The 15,843-nt window shown below is 47.7% G+C and overlaps 1 protein-coding gene across 3 annotated transcripts in view; it reads right to left on the bottom strand.

Moving 5' to 3' along the window:
• Positions 1-15,843, bottom strand: part of LOC139237862 (ral guanine nucleotide dissociation stimulator-like 1) — a 95,939-nt gene that overhangs the window by 10,220 nt on the left and 69,876 nt on the right. For 2 of the 3 annotated variants that reach the window (XM_070867093.1, XM_070867094.1), the window contains 2 exons: positions 15,387-15,531; positions 5,418-5,672 (listed from right to left, as the gene is read on the bottom strand). In XM_070867093.1, coding sequence (XP_070723194.1) covers positions 5,418-5,672; positions 15,387-15,531 — 400 coding nt within the window. The remainder of the gene's footprint in view (positions 1-5,417; positions 5,673-15,386; positions 15,532-15,843) is intronic. The other variant, XM_070867095.1, reaches the window with a different exon arrangement.

Genomic DNA, 15,843 nt, shown 5'->3' with positions numbered 1-15,843 from the left:
ACAAAGAAATGGCTGACCAATTGAACAAATACTTTGGTTCTGTCTTCACGAAGGAAGGCACATATAACCTTCCGGAAATACTAGGGGACCGAGGGTCTAGCGAGAAGGAGGAACTGAAGGAAATCCTTATTAGTCAGGAAATTGTTCGGGAAATTGATGGGATTGAAGGCCGATAAATCCCCAGGACCTGATAGTCTGCATCCCAGAGTACTTAAGGAAGTGGCCCTAGAAATAGTGGATGCATTGGTGATCATTTTCCAACAGTATCGACTCTGGATCAATTCCTATGGACTGGAGGGTAGCTAATCTAACCCCACTTTTTAAAAAAGGAGGGAGAGAGAAAACAGGTAATTATAGATCGGTTAGCCTGACATCAGTAGTGGGGAAAATGTTGGAATCAATTATTAAAGATGAAATAGCAGCGCATTTGGAAAGCAGTGACAGGATCGGTCCAAGTCAGCATGGATTTATGAAAGGGAAATCATGCTTGACAAATCTTCTAGAATTTTTTGAGGATGTAACTAGCAGAGTGGACAAGGGAGAACCAGTGGATGTGGTGTATTTGGACTTTCAAAAGGCTTTTGACAAGGTCCCACTCAAGAGATTAGAGTGCAAAATCAAAGCACATGGTACTGGGGGTAATGTATTGGCGTGGATAGAGAACTGGTTGGCAGACAGAAAGCAGAGAGTCGGGATAAACGGGTCCTTCTCAGAATGGCTGACTGTGACTAGTGGAGTGCCGCAGGGCTCAGTGCTGGGACCCCAGTTATTTACAATATACATCAATGATTTGGATGAAGGAATTGAGTGTAATATCTCCAAGTTTGCAGACGACACTAAGCTGGGTGGCAGTGTGAGCTGTGAGGAGGATGCTAAGAGGCTGCAGAGTGACTTGGACAGATTAGGTGAGTGGGAAAATGCATGGCAGATGCAGTATAATGTGGATAAATGTGAGATTATCCACTTTGGGGGCAAAAACATGAAGGCAGAATATTATCTGAATGGCAGCAGATTAGGAAAAGGGGAGGTGCATCGAGACCTGGGTGTCATGGTTCATCAGTCATTGAAAGTTGGCATGCAGGTACTGCAGGCGGTGAAGAAGGCAAATAGTATGTTGGCCTTCATAGCTAGGGGATTTGAGTATAGGAGCAGGGAGGACTTAATGCAGCTGTACAGGGCCTTGGTGAGGCCTCACCTGGAATATTGTGTTCAGTTTTGGTCTTCTAATCTGAGGAAGGACGTTCTTGCTATTGAGGGAGTGCAGCGAAGGTTCACCAGACTGATTCCCAGGATGGCGGGACTGATGTATGAGAGGAGACTGGATCGACTGGGCCTTTATACACTGGAGTAGAAGAATGAAAGGTGGTCTCATAGAAACATATAACATTCTGACGGGACTGGACAGGTTAGATGCAGGAAGAATGTTCCCGATGTTGGGGAAGTCCAGAACCAGGGGACATAGTCTAAGGATAAGGGGTAAGCCATTTAGGACCGAGATGAGGAGAAACTTTTTCACTCAGAGTGGTTAACCTGTGGAATTCCCTGCCGCAGAGAGTTGTTGAGGCCAGTTCGTTAGATATATTCAAGAGGGAGTTAGGTATGGCCCTTACGGCTAAAGAGATCAAGGGGTATGGAGAGAAAGCAGGAAAGGGGTACTGAGGGAATGATCAGCCATGATCTTATTGAATGGTGGTGCAGGCTCGAAGGGCCAAATGGCCTACTCCTGCATCTATTTTCTATGTTTCTATGAAGCCCATGGGATATAAGGGGCAGTGGCAGCATGGATACAGAATTGGCTAAGGGATAGAAACATAGAAACATAGAAAATAGGTGCAGGAGTAGGCCATTCGGCCCTTCTAGCCTGCACCGCCATTCAATGAGTTCATGGCTGAACATGCAACTTCAGTACCCCATTCCTGCTTTCTCGCCATACCCCTTGATCCCCCTAGTAGTAAGGACTTCATCTAACTCCTTTTTGAAAACGGAGAGTTGTGGTGAATGGCAGTTTTTCAGACTTGAGGGAAGTATACAATGGCATTCCCAAAGGTTCAGTACAAGGACCACTGTTGTTGATATACATTAATGTCTTGGACTTGGGTACAGGGCACAGTTTCAAAATTTGCAGATGATACGAAACTTGGAAGTGTAGTTAACAGTGAGGAAGATAGTAATAGACTTGAAGATATAGACAGGCTGGTGAAAAGGGTGGACACATGACAGATGAAATTCAATGTAGAGAAGTGTAAGGTGATGCATTTTGAAAAAAAAAGACTTTATATAGCACCTTTCACGACCACCAGACGTTTCAAAATGCTTTACAGCCAATGAAGTATTTTGGTAGGAAGAACGAGGAGAGATTGTGCACACTAAATGGTACAATTTTAAAGGAGGTGCAAGAACAGAGAGACCTGGAAGTGCTTGTGCACAAAGATTTGAAGGTGGCAGGACAGTTTAAGAAGGCAGTTAATAGAGGATATGGGCTCCTGGTCTTTATAAATAGAGGCATAGAGTGCAAAAGTCAGGAGGTTATGCTAAACCCTTATAAAACACTGGTTCGACCCCAGCCGGTGTATTGTGTCCAATTCTGGGCACCTCTTTAGGGATGATGGGAAGGCATTGAAGAGAGTACAGAAGAGATTTACGATAATGGTACCAGTGATGAGGGACTTCAGTTACGTGGGTAGACTGGAGAAGCTGGGGTTGTTCTCCTTGGAGCAGAGAAGGTTGAGAGGAGGTTTGATCGAGGTGTTTGAAATCATGACAGATTTAGATTCCATAAATAGAGATTCCACAAGGGTTGATAACAAGGGCACAGATTTAAGGTGACTGACAAAAGAACCAGAGGCGACATGAGGAAAAACGTTTCTACACAATGAGTGGTTAGAATTTGGAATACGCTGCCTGATAGGGTGATGGATACAGATTCAATAGCAGCCTTCAAAAGGAAATTGGATAAATACTTGATGGATAAAACATTGCTGGGATATGGGGAACGAGCGGGGGAGTGGGACTGACGGGATTGCTCTTCGAAAGAGCAGCGGAGATGCGATGGGCTGAATGGCCTCCTTCTGTACTGTACTATTCTATGTTAGTATATGAGAGAGTTTGTTACTGTCTGTTAATATGTAAATATGTGAGAGTGTGTTAGTGTAAATCCATACACAGGCATCTTCCACCCTTCAACATGTAGGGCCCAAGTTTCGAGCCGTGCCTAGACCGGCGCAGTCCCGACCTGGACGCCCGTTTTTCGCGCCACAAAGTGCGCCTAAAAAAACCCTCCAGATTCTCCACCTCCCTGAAGGTCCTCTGGCCCTCGGCGCAGCGCAGCACGAGCTGTGGGGGGGGGCGGAGCCAGGTCCCTGCGCTGAAAACAGTGCCGGGACCTCTGCACATGCGCGCTACAGTGGGACACGCAAGTGCAGTAGCTCCAGGCGCCCAAAACTGTGGAGGGGCCCGAAGCATGCAGCCCCTAGCCCTGGCCCAATGGCCTCACTGGGGCTGTGTGAATAAGGCTGCCTCCCACGCCCAGCTCCTGCTTCCTCCCGACCCGACTCGACTCCCGCTTCCCGCCTCCGGATCGGACCTGACACCGACCCGACTCCCGCTATCCCCCACCCCAGCCTCCGGACCGGACCCGATACCGACACCGATCCGACTCCCGCTCCCCCCCCACCGGACTGGATCCGACCTGACCTCCCTCCCCCCGACCTGACCTCCCTCTCCCGACCTCCCCCCGACCCGAACCGAACCGACCTCCCTCCCACCACCTCCCCGACCCGACCTAACGCCACCTACCTGTAAATCTGGTGCCCGAAGTCTCGGGCCCAGCCCGTTCAGTCTCCCTCTCCCTTCTCCTTCCCCCCCCCCAATCTCCTTCCCCTCCCCCCAATCTCCTTCCTCTCCCACCAATCTCCTTCCCCTCCCCCCAATCTCCTTCCCCCCCAATCTCCTTCCCCCCCCCAATCTCCTTCCCTTCCCCCCCCAATCTCCTTCCCTTCCCCCCCAATCTCCTTCCCCCCCCCAATCTCCTTCCCCCCCAATCTCCTTTCCCTCCCCCCAATCTCCTTTCTCTCCCCCCAAATCTCCTTCCCCTCCCCCCAATCTCCTTCCCCCCCCCCCAATCTCCTTCCCTTCCCCCCCAATCTCCTTCCCCTCCCCCCAATCTCCTTTCCCTCCCCCCAATCTCCTTCCCCTCCCCCCAATCTCCTTCCCCTCCCCCCCAATCTCCTTCCCCTCCCCCCAATCTCCTCCCCCCCCCAATCTCCTTCCCCCCCCAATCTCCTTCCCCTCCCCCCAATCTCCTTCCCCTCCCCCAATCTCCTTCCCCTCCCCCCAATCTCCTTCCCCTCCCCCCAATCTCCTTCCCCTCCCCCAATCTCCTTCCCCTCCCCCCAATCTCCTTCCCCTCCCCCAATCTCCTTCCCCCCCCAATCTCCTTTCTCCCCTTTATCCCCTTCTCCCCCTCCCCTCCCCCATCCCTCCCCCTTCTCCCCATCCCTCCCCCTTCTCCCCCATCCCTCCCTCTGCTCCCCCCCTCTCTCCCTCTACGCCCCTCCTCCCCCTCCCCTCACTGTCAGAAACACAGACACTGACAGACAGAGAATGAGAGACACACACAGACAGACAGAGAAATAGAGACACTGACAGAGACACACTGGGGGGTGCATCCCAGCACGCTGTTGCAGGGCTCCCGGTGCTGCAGTCAGTAAGTAGAAAATGTTTTATTTATTGATTTTTTTTGATTGATTTATTGGTTGATTTATTGATGTTTTTATCATTTATTATTGATGATGGCTCTTTATTTGTAAAACTGAAGTGTTTAATGTTTGTAAACTTCCCTTTAAACCCCCCCCCCACCATTCCTTACGCCTGATTTGTAACCTACGCCTGATTTTCTAAAGTGTAGACAAGGTTTTTTCGAGCGTACAAAGATCTTCACTTACTCCATTCTAAGTTAGTTTGGAGTAAGTTTTCACTCACGAAACTTTGAAATCAGGCGTAAGTGGCCGGACACGCCCCCTTTTGAAAAATAAATTCTGTTCCAAAGTGAAACTGTTCTAACTGACTAGAACTGGAGCAAACTAAATGACGAGAATTCCGATTTCTAAGATACTTCGTTCTACACCAGTTGCTCCTAAAAATCAGGAGAAAATCATGTGGAAACTTGGGGCCGTAGTTCGGACCTGGAATATTAGATCCTTTATTGAAACACCTGTGAACTTTTTGACGTGGAAGCAAGTCATCCTCGGTTCGAGGGACTGCCGATGATGATGATGAGGTGAAAAGTGTTAAATGTGTGTGCATCCAAGTATTGTAATGTGTGTGACTCTATTATTGCATGTGTTAGTGTGTGAGAATCTGTTGCTGGATATGTGTGTGCATTGCATAGTATGGGAATACCACACACACTGGCTCACCAGGACACTCTTGTACAAGTTGCCATTGCTGAAGCACACGCTGACTCGGATGATGTAGGAGTCTGCGACCTGAAGGTTGTAGGCAGGAGGTGATGTCACTGAGGTTGAAGAAGATATTGGCGTCGAGGGCCAGTGCTGCTTGCGATTGGTGGAGAGCCGTGGCGATGAATCCCTGTGGCAAAGTGAGGGGGACAGGCCTCGGAAACAAGTCACATCAGGAGAACTTGAAGAGGAAGGGAAGGAAAGAACCAAGAGCTGAAATGGAAAGATGAAAAAAAATTATCAGCCATGATCTAATTGATGGCGAAGCAGACCCAAGGAGCTGAATAGCCTCCTCCTGGTCCTATGATCTGGGGACTTCAGAAATGTGTCGACAGAACATTACAAAATTACAGTAAATCTATCAACAACATAAGCAACAACAACCACGTGCAGTCATATAGCACCGTTAACGTAGAAAAACTTCCCAAGGTGTTTCACAGAAGAGTTAGCCAAAAATGGTTACTGAACAAAAGAAGAAAATATTAGGAGGGGTGAGCAAAAGCTTGGTAAAGAGATGGGTTTTAAGGAGGTGCTTAAAGGGGAGATGGAGAGGCAGAGGCGTTTAGGGAGGGAATTCCAGAGCATGAGGTCTATGAATCTGAAGGTGCTAAAGGTGGCCAGAATCAGAGGAATGGAGCCTTTGGGATGGGGGTTATAGAGCTGGAGGAGGCTACAGAGGTAGGGAGGAGTAAGCCCGTGGAGATTTTAAATAAGGGGGAAAGAGCAGGGGAGTGGGATTAATTGGATAGCACTACCAAAGAGCCAGCAAAGGCCAAATTGTCTCTTCCTGTGCTGCATCATTCTTTGATTCTAAATGTGAAGTGTTGGGGTACTGGAAGCCAATGTAGGCCGGCTCCCTTCCTTTACCCTCTGTAAACCTGAGCACAGGGATGATGGGTGAGCGGGGCTTTAGTGTAGGAAAGGATACGGGCAGGAAAGTTTGAGATCAGCTGAAGGCTACATAGGGTAGAGGATAGGAAGCCAGCCAAGAGTGCATTGGAATAACCGAGTCTAGAGATGACAAAAGCATAGAAGAGGGTTTCAGCAGCAGATTCAGCAGGGTTAAATTATGAGGGGTGATTACACAAAGTAGGGTTGTATTTCCTGGAATTTAGAAGGTTAAGGGGAACTGATAGGGTACAAGATCATAAGAAATCGGAGCAGGAGTAGGCCATTCGGCCCCTCAAGTCTGCTCCGCCATTCAATAAGATCTTATCCCTTGATTCCCTTAATATAGAAACATCTATTGATCACTACCTTGAATATACTTAACAACTGAGCATCCACAGAATTCCAAAGATTCACAACCCTGTGAGTGAAGAAATTTCTCCTCATCTCAGTCCTAAATGCCCGACCCCTTATTTTGAGACTGTGACCCCTGGCTCTCGACTCCCCAGCCCGGGGGAACATCCTCCCTGCATCTACCCTGTCAAGCCCTGTAAGAATGTTGTATGCAGGGTGACTTGGACAGGTTAGGTGAGTGGGCAAATGCCTGGCAGATGCAGTATAATGTGGATAAATGTGAGGTTATCCACTTTGGTGGTAAAAACAGGAAGGCAGAATATTATCTGAATGGTGACAGATTAGGAAAAGGGGAGGTGCAACGAGACCTGGGTGTCATGGTACATCAGTCATTGAAGGTTGACATGCAGGTACAGCAGGCAGTGAAGAAGGCAAATGGCATGTTGGCCTTCATAGTTAGGTGATTTGAGTATTGGAGCAGGGAGGCCTTACTGCAGTTGTACAAGGCCTTGGTGAGGCCTCACCTGGAATATTGTGTTCAGTTTTGATCTCCTAATCTGAGGAAGGACTTTCTTGCTATTTGAGGGAGTGCAGCGAAAGTTCACCAGACTGATTCCCGGGATGGCAGGACTGACATATGAGGAGAGATTGGATCGGCTGGGCCTGTATTCACTGGAGTTTAGAAGGATGAGAGGGGATCTCATAGAAACATATAAAATTCTGACGGGACTGGACAGGTTAGATGCAGGAAGAATGTTCCCAATGTTGGGGAAGTCCAGAACCAGGGGTCACAGTCTAAGGATAAGGGGTAAGCCATTTAGGACCAAGATGAGAAGAAACTTCTTCACTCAGAGAGTGGTTAATCTGTGGAATTCTCTACCGCAGAGAGTTGTTGATGCCAGTTCATTGGATATATTCAAGAGGGAGTTAGATATGGCCCTTACGGCTAAAGGGATCAAGGAGTATGGAGAGAAAGCAGGAAAGGGGTACTGAGGGAATGATCAACCATGATCTTATTGAATGGTGGTGCAGGCTCGAAGGGCCAAATGGCCTACTCCTGCACCTATTTTCTATGTTTCTATGTTTCAATGAAATCACCTCTCATTCTAGAGAATATAGGCCTAGTCTACTCAATCTCTCCTCATAGGACAATCCCCCCCATCGCAGGAATCAGTCTGGTGAACCTTTGTTGCACTCCCTGTATAGCAAGTATATCCTTCCTTAGGTAAGGAGACCAAAACTACACACAATACTCCAGGTGCGGTCTCACCAGGGCCCGATATAATCGCAGTGAATCAGCTTTACTCTTATACTCAAATCCCGGCCAGCTCTCTGCAAGAGCACCTCAGCTCGTCCCACTCCCTAACCTTTCCCCGTAGCTCTGCAATTTTTTTTCCTTCAGATACTTATCCAATTCCCTTTTGGAAAGCCACAATTAAATCTGCCTCCACCACCCTTTCGGTGCATTCCAGGTCTTAACCACTCGCTGCGTGAAAACGATTTTCCTCATGTAGCCTCTGGTTCTTCTGCCAATCATCTTAAATCTGTGTCCTCTGGTTCTCGACCTTGCTGCCAATGGAAACAGTTTCTCCCTATCTACTCTGTCTAGATTTTGAACACCTCGATCAAATCTCCTCTGTACCTTCTCTGCTCTACAGAGAACAACCTTATCCAGGTTATGCACATAACTGAAGTCCCTCGTCCCTGGAACCATTCTCGTAAATCTTTTCTGCACCCGCTTCAAGGTCTTCCCATCATTCCGATAGTCTGGTGCCCAGAATTAGACACAATACTCCAGTTGAGGCCGAACCAGTGATTTATAAAGGTTTATCATAACTTCCTTGCTTTTGTAATCTGTGCCTCTATTTATGAAGCCCAGGATCCTGTAAACCTTTTTAACCGCTTTCTCAACCTGCCCTGCCACCTTCAATGTTTTGTGCCCATATACCCCGAGGTCTCTCTGTTCATGCACCCCCTTTTGAATTGTACCCTTTAGTTTATATTGTTCTTCCTACCAAATGTATCATAGAAACATAGAAAATAGGTGCAGGAGCAGGCCATTCGGCCCTTCGAGCCTGCACCGCCATTCAATGAGTTCATGGCTGAACATGCAACTTCAGTACCCCATTCCTGCTTTCTCACCATACCCCTTGATCCCCCGAGTAGTAGGGACTTCATCTAACTCCTTTTTGAATATATTTAGTGAATTGGCCTCAACAACTTTCTGTGGTAGAGAATTCCACAGGTTCACCACTCTCTGAGTGAAGAAGTTTCTCCTCATCTCGGTCCTAAATGGCTTACCCCTTATCCTTAGACTGTAACCCCTGGTTCTGGACTTCCCCAACATTGGGAACATTCTTCCTGCATCTAACTCGTCAGAATTTTAAACGTTTCTATGAGGTCCCCTCTCACTCTTCTGAACTCCAGTGAATACAAGCCCAGTTGATCCAGTCTTTCTTGATATGTCAGTCCCACCATCCCGGGAATCAGTCTGGTGAATCTTCGCTGCACTCCCTTAATAGCAAAAATGTCCTTCCTCAAGTTAGGAGACCAAAACTGTACACAATACTCCAGGTGTGGCCTCACCAAGGCCCTGTACAACTGTAGTAACACCTCCCTGCCCCTGTACTCAAATCCCCTCGCTATGAAGGCCAACATGCCATTTGCCTTCTTAACCGCCTGCTGTACCTGCATGCCAACCTTCAATGACTGATGTATCATGACACCCAGGTCTCGTTGCACCTCCTCTTTTCCTAATCTGTCACCATTCAGATAATAGTCTGTCTCTCTGTTTTTACCACCAAAGTGGATAACCTCACATTTATCCACATTATACTTCATCTGCCATGCATTTGCCCACTCACCTAATCTATCCAAGTCACTCTGCAGCCTCATAGCATTCTCCTCACAGCTCACACTTCCACCCAACTTAGTGTCATCCGCAAATTTGGAGATACTACATTTAATCCCCTCGTCTAAATCATTAATGTACAATGTAAACAGCTGGGGCCCCAGCACAGAACCTTGCGGTACCCCTCTCGTACTCTATTTTCCCTGCCCTAATCAAACCCTTTGTCCTCCTCTGCTGAGTTCTAAATTTCTCCCAGTCCCTGGGTTCGCTGCTATTTCTGGCCAATTTGTATGCCACTTCCTTGGCTTTAATACTATCCCTGGTTTCCCTTGATAGCCACGGTTGAGCCACCTTCCCTTTTTCATTTTTACGGCAGACAGGGATGTACAATCACTTCAAACTTTTCTGCGTTAAATTTCGTCTGCCAAGTGTCTGCCTATTCCACCAGCCTGTCTCTATCTTCTGACGTCTTTCACTATCCTCCTCACTGTTCACTACACTTCCAAGTTTTGTGTCAGCTGAAAATTTTGAAATTGTGTCCTTTGCATCCAAGTCATTAATATATATGAAGAAAAGCACTGGTCCTAGTACTGATTTCTGGGGAACACCACTGATTACCTGGCCAAATCTAGTTCCATGTGAGATCCTAAAGATAACGGTGTGTGGTTGAGGAGAAGCCATTGCTGGAGTTGCTCTGGCTGCGATCAGCCAGATACTCTGGACGTGGGCAGTTTACATAGGATTACATAGGATATGTGGCACAGAAACAGGCCCTTTGGCCCAACTAGTCCATTTATGCCCCACTCCAGCCTCCTCCCGTCTTTCCTCATCTAAATCTATCGACATAACCCTCTATTCCCTTCTCCCCCATGTGTTTATCCAGCCTCCCCTTAAATACATCGATACTATTCACCTCAACCCCTCCCTGTGGCAGCGAGTTCCACATTCTCACCACTCTCTGGGTAAAGAAGTTTCTCCTGAATTCCCCATTGGATTTCTGGGTGACTATCTTATATCGATGGCCTCTAGTTATGCTCTTCCCCACAAGTGGAAACATTCTCTCTGTATCCACTCGATCAAAATCTTTCATCATTTTAAAACCTCTATTCGGTCACCCTCAGCCTTCTTTATTCAAGAGAAAAGAGACCCAGCCTATTCATCCTTTCCTGATATGTAAACCCTCGCATTTCTGAATCATTCTTGTAAATCTTCTCTGCACCCTCTCCAGTGCCTCTATATCCTTTCTATAATATGGCGACCAGAACTGTACGCAGTGCTCTAAGTGTGGTCTAACCAAGATTCTATACAGGTTTAGCATAACTTCCCTACTTTTTAATTCTATCCCTCTAGAAATAAACCCTAGTGCTGGGTTTGCTTTTTATGGCCCTGTTAACCTGTGTTGCTCTTTCAGTGATTTGTGTATTTGTATTTGTTCCTCTACCCCACCCAGACTCACACCCTCCAAGTAATAAGTGACCTCCCTATTCTTCCTACCAAAATGTAATACCTCATTTATCTGTGTTGAAATTAATTTGCCAATTATATGCCCATTCTGCAAGTTTATTCATATCCTCCTGTAATATCTTGTATTGATTATCCCCCCGCAATTTGGTGTCATCTGCAAATTTAGAAATTGTGTTTTGATTCCAAAGTCTAAAACGTTAATAGAAATTGTGAACAACAGTGGTCCCAGCTCTGATCCTTGTGGAACGCCACTGTGAATAGTTACCCTTTACCCCTACTCTCTGCTTTCTATCTGAGGCTAGGTAGCGATCCATTCTGCTACTTGTCCCCTGTCTCTGCATTCTCTGACCTTGTTCATCAGTCTATTATGAGGTATTCTATTGAAGGCCTTTTGAAAATCTAGATCAATGACATCTGCTGCATTACCCTTCTCTGCTCTCTCTGTTAATGCTTCAAAAAATTCGATGAATTTGGTGAAGTAAGACTTTCCCTTTTGAAATCCATGCCGACTATTCGTTATTATATTCTGGTTTCTAGATGTTCTTCTATTTTCTCCTTTAGCAGTGATTCCATTATTTTTCCTCCCACCGATGTTAAGCTGACTGGTCTATAATTCCCTGAACATGTTCTATCCCCCAGTGGATTAATGAATTGGGTGGGAAACCCACCCTTGTGATTCTAATTAGACCTGGTTTCTGGAGCACTGGATGAGTTTTGTGCTCACCTCACTACATGCGCACCCAGAATTAAAATCGGGATCTTGATCCACTGGCAGTGCCCAGGGGGTAGTGGTGGGTTGGGTGAGTGGCACAGGAAGGAGGGTCGCCTTCAGAGTGGTCTTTGATCAGCCCCAGACACTGTTCTTACATTAATTGGAGTCGCCCAGTTTTCAAATCCCAAGCTTGACATCATACTCTGCACTGCAGAATATTATCAGCTTGTGTTTGTGCTGCAACTTAGTAATTTAGCAAAAGCAACAGTACATCTGGCTCTGAACATTTTAGAAAAACATCACAGGACTTGTGTGTTGCAAACAGATCTCTGACGCATTGATAGACTGGGTGTCTTGTAGAGAATCATTATTAACATTTATGTGTGGGAGAGTGGCCAGTCTTTCAGCTTCTGACATGCTACTGCTTTCAGATAATTGGTCGTGGACAGTGTGCACATTGGGAACGGTGGCACAGTGGTTATGTTACTGGACTAGTAATACAGAGGGCTGGACTAATGATCCAGAGACGTGAATTCAAATCGTACCACAGCAGCTGGGGAATTTAAATTGAGTTAATTAGTTAATTAAATACATCTGGAATAAAAAGCTAGTATCAGTAATGGAACCATGGAACTATCGGATTGCCGAAAAAAACCCATCTGGTTCACTACGGTCCTTTAGGGAAGGAAATCTGCCGCCCTTACCCGGTCTTGTCTATATGTGACTCCAGCCCCACAGCAATGTGATTGACTCTTAACTGGCCTCTGAAATGGCCCAGCGAGACACTCAGTTATAAAAAAAACGCTACAAGAAACAATAATAAGAATAAAACCAGACGGGCCACCTCTCATCGATTTAGGCACTGGCTTCGGACACGACACACCCAACCCAGTCGACCCGGCAAAATCCTCCTCACCAACATCTGGGTCTTGTGCCAAAATTGGGAGAGTTGTCCCACTGACTGGTCAAGCAAGAGCCTGACATAGTCAGACTCACAGAATCAAATGCCAGACTCCTCTATCACCATCCCTGGGTATGTCCTGTCCCACCGGCAGGACAGACCCACCCGAGGTGGTGACACATTGGTATACAGTCGGGAGGGAGTGGCCCTGGGAGTCCTCAACATTGACTCCGGACCCCATAAAGTCTCATGGCTTCAGGTGAAGCATGGGCAAGGAAACCTCCTGCTGATTACCACCTACTGCCCTCCCTCAGCCGATGAATCAGTACTCCTCCATGGTGAACACCACTTGGAAGAAGCACGGAGGGTAGCAAGGGCACAGAATGTACTCTGGGTGGGGACTTCAATGTCCATCACCAAGAGTGGCTCGGTAGCACCACTACTGACTGAGCTGGTCGAGTCCTGAAGGACATAGCTGCCAGACTGTGTCTGCGTCAGGTGATGAGAGAACCAACACAAAGTCTACTCGACCTCATCCTCAGCAATCTACCTGTCACAGATGCATCTGTCCATGACAGCATGGGTAGCAGTGACCACTGCACAGTCCAGTTGGAGACAAAGTCCCATCTTCACCCTGAGGGCACCCAGTATCGTGTTGAGTGGCACTACCACCGTGCTAAATGGGATAGATTCCCAACAGATCGAGCAGCTCAAAACTGGGCATCCATGAGGCACTGTGGGCCAGCAGCAGAATTGTATTCCACCATAATATGTAACCTCATGACCCGGCATAGCCCTCACTCTACCATTACCATCAACCCAGAGGACCAACCCTGGTTCAATGAGGACTGCAGAAGAGCATGCCAGGAGCAGCACCAGGCGTACCTAAAAATGAGGAGCCAACCGGGGGAAGCTGCAATACAGGACTACATACATGCTAAACAGCGGAAGCAGCATGCTATAGGCAGAGCTAACCTATCCCACAATCAATGGACCAGATCAAAGCTCTGCAGTCCTACCATATCCAGTCGTGAATGGTGGTGGACCATTAAACAACTAACGGGAGGAGGAGGCTCGACGAATATCCCCATCCTCAATAATGGCGGAGCCCAGCACGTGAGTGCAAAAGACAAGGCTGAAGCATTTGCAACCATCTTCAGCCAGAAATGCCAAGTGAATGATCTATATCGGCCTCCTCCACCATCACAGAAGCCAGTCTTCAGCCATTTCGATTCACTTCACATGATATCAAGAAACAGTTGAGCGCACTGGATACAACAAAAGCTATGGGCCTCGACAACATCCCGGCTGTTGTACTGAAGACTTATGTTCCAGAACTAGCTGCGCCTCTAGCCAAGCCGTTCCAGGACAGCTACAACACTGGCATCTACCCGACAATGTGGAAAACTGCCCAGGTATGTCCTGTCCACAAAAAAAAGGACAAATCCAATCCAGCCAATTACAGCCAGTCTACTCTCAATCATCAGCAAAGTGATGGAAGGTGTCGTCAACAGTGCTATCAAGCAGCACTTAGTCACCAATAACCTACTCACCGATGCTCAGTTTGGGTTCTGCCTTGGTCCAAACATAGACAAAGGTCCAGAGGTGAGGTGAGAGTGACTGCCCTTGACATCAAGGCAGCATTTGACTGAGTGTGGCATCAAGGAATCCGAGTAAAATGGGAATCGGGGGAAAACTCTCCACTGGTTACTGTCATACCTAACACAAAGGAGAATAGTTGTGGTGGTTGGAGGCCAATCATCCCAGCCCAGGACATCGCTGCAGGAGTTCCACAGGACAGTGCCCTAGGCCCAACCATCTTCAGCTGCTTCATCAATGACCTTCCCTCCATCGCAAGGTCAGAAGTGGGGATGTTCGCTGATGATTGCACAGTGTTCAGTGCAATTCACAACTCCTCAGATAAAGGAACAGTCCATGCCCGCATGCAGCAAGACCTGGATGACATTCAGGCTTAAGTTGATAAGTGACAAGTAACATTCACTCCACACAAGTGCCAGGCAATGGCTATCTCCAACAAGCGAGAGTCTAACCAGCGTCCCTCGACATTCAACGGCATTACCATCGCCGAATCCCCCACCATCAACATCCTGGGGGTCACCATTGACCAGAAACTTAACTGGACCAGCCACATAAATACTGTGGCAACAAGAGCAGGTCAGAGGCTGGGTATTCTGCGACGAGTGTCTCACCTCCTGACTCCCCAAACCCTTTCCACTATCTACAAGTCGCAAGTCAAGAGTGTGATGGAATACTCTCCACTTGCCTGGAGGAGTGCAGCCCCAACAAAGCAGCCTATTCACCACCTTCAACATTCACTCCCTCCACCACCGGCGCCCCCTGGCTGCAGTGTGTACCATCTACAAGATGCACTGCAGCAACTCACCAAGGCTTCTTCGACTGTACCTCCCAAACCCGCGACCTCTATCGCCTAGAAGGACAAGGGCAGCAGGCGCATGGGAACACCACCACCTCCACGTTCCCCTCCAAGTCACACACCATCCTGACTTAGAAATATATCGGCCGTTCCTTCATCGTCGCTGGGTTGCAATCCTGGAACCCCCTCCCTAACAGCACTGTGGGAGCACCTTCACCACACGGACTGCAGCGGTTCAAGAAGGCAGCTCACCACCACCTTCTCAAGGGGCAATTAGGGATGGGCAATAAATGCCGGCCTTGCCAGCGACACCCACATCCTGGAATGAATAAAACCCCCACCTAAACACTTGGAGTTGGTACCTTCCTGTCTGCTCCGACCGACGTCCACTCTTCTGTTTCAGAGTTTGCCGATCCAGAGGATGAGACGCTGATATTGTCCAGGTTGGATTTCGGATTGGAGAGTTTTCCTGAAGAACTACTGATGACTTCTGAACCTCGAAACAACCTGGGACAGATGTGAATGCCATTATAATCAGTAATTCAGGTGCATGGTGCTTGGAGTCAGAAAAGGGTTAAATCCTACCGCAGGTTAACCAATCCACATCTTCTCCATTCCTGAAGCTCTGCCTCCTCTTAACTCTATAAATCCCATGTCAATCCACATCTGGATATCCCTCATCCTACAGGACGGGACAGAGGAATAAGATTTAATCTGATTGTGAACCCTCTCCCATTGTACAGGTTCCCTTCTCTCACTACCAATGCTAATATGGTCATTGCTCCTCTGGATTCTCCACCCTTTGGGCCCAAATACCTG

Source organism: Pristiophorus japonicus, chromosome 24 (genome assembly GCF_044704955.1).
Source record: "Pristiophorus japonicus isolate sPriJap1 chromosome 24, sPriJap1.hap1, whole genome shotgun sequence".
In the NCBI taxonomy this organism is placed as follows: domain Eukaryota; kingdom Metazoa; phylum Chordata; class Chondrichthyes; family Pristiophoridae; genus Pristiophorus; species Pristiophorus japonicus.
The sequence above is the reverse complement of the archived record's forward strand: the minus strand, read 5'-3'. Positions and strand labels throughout refer to the sequence as shown.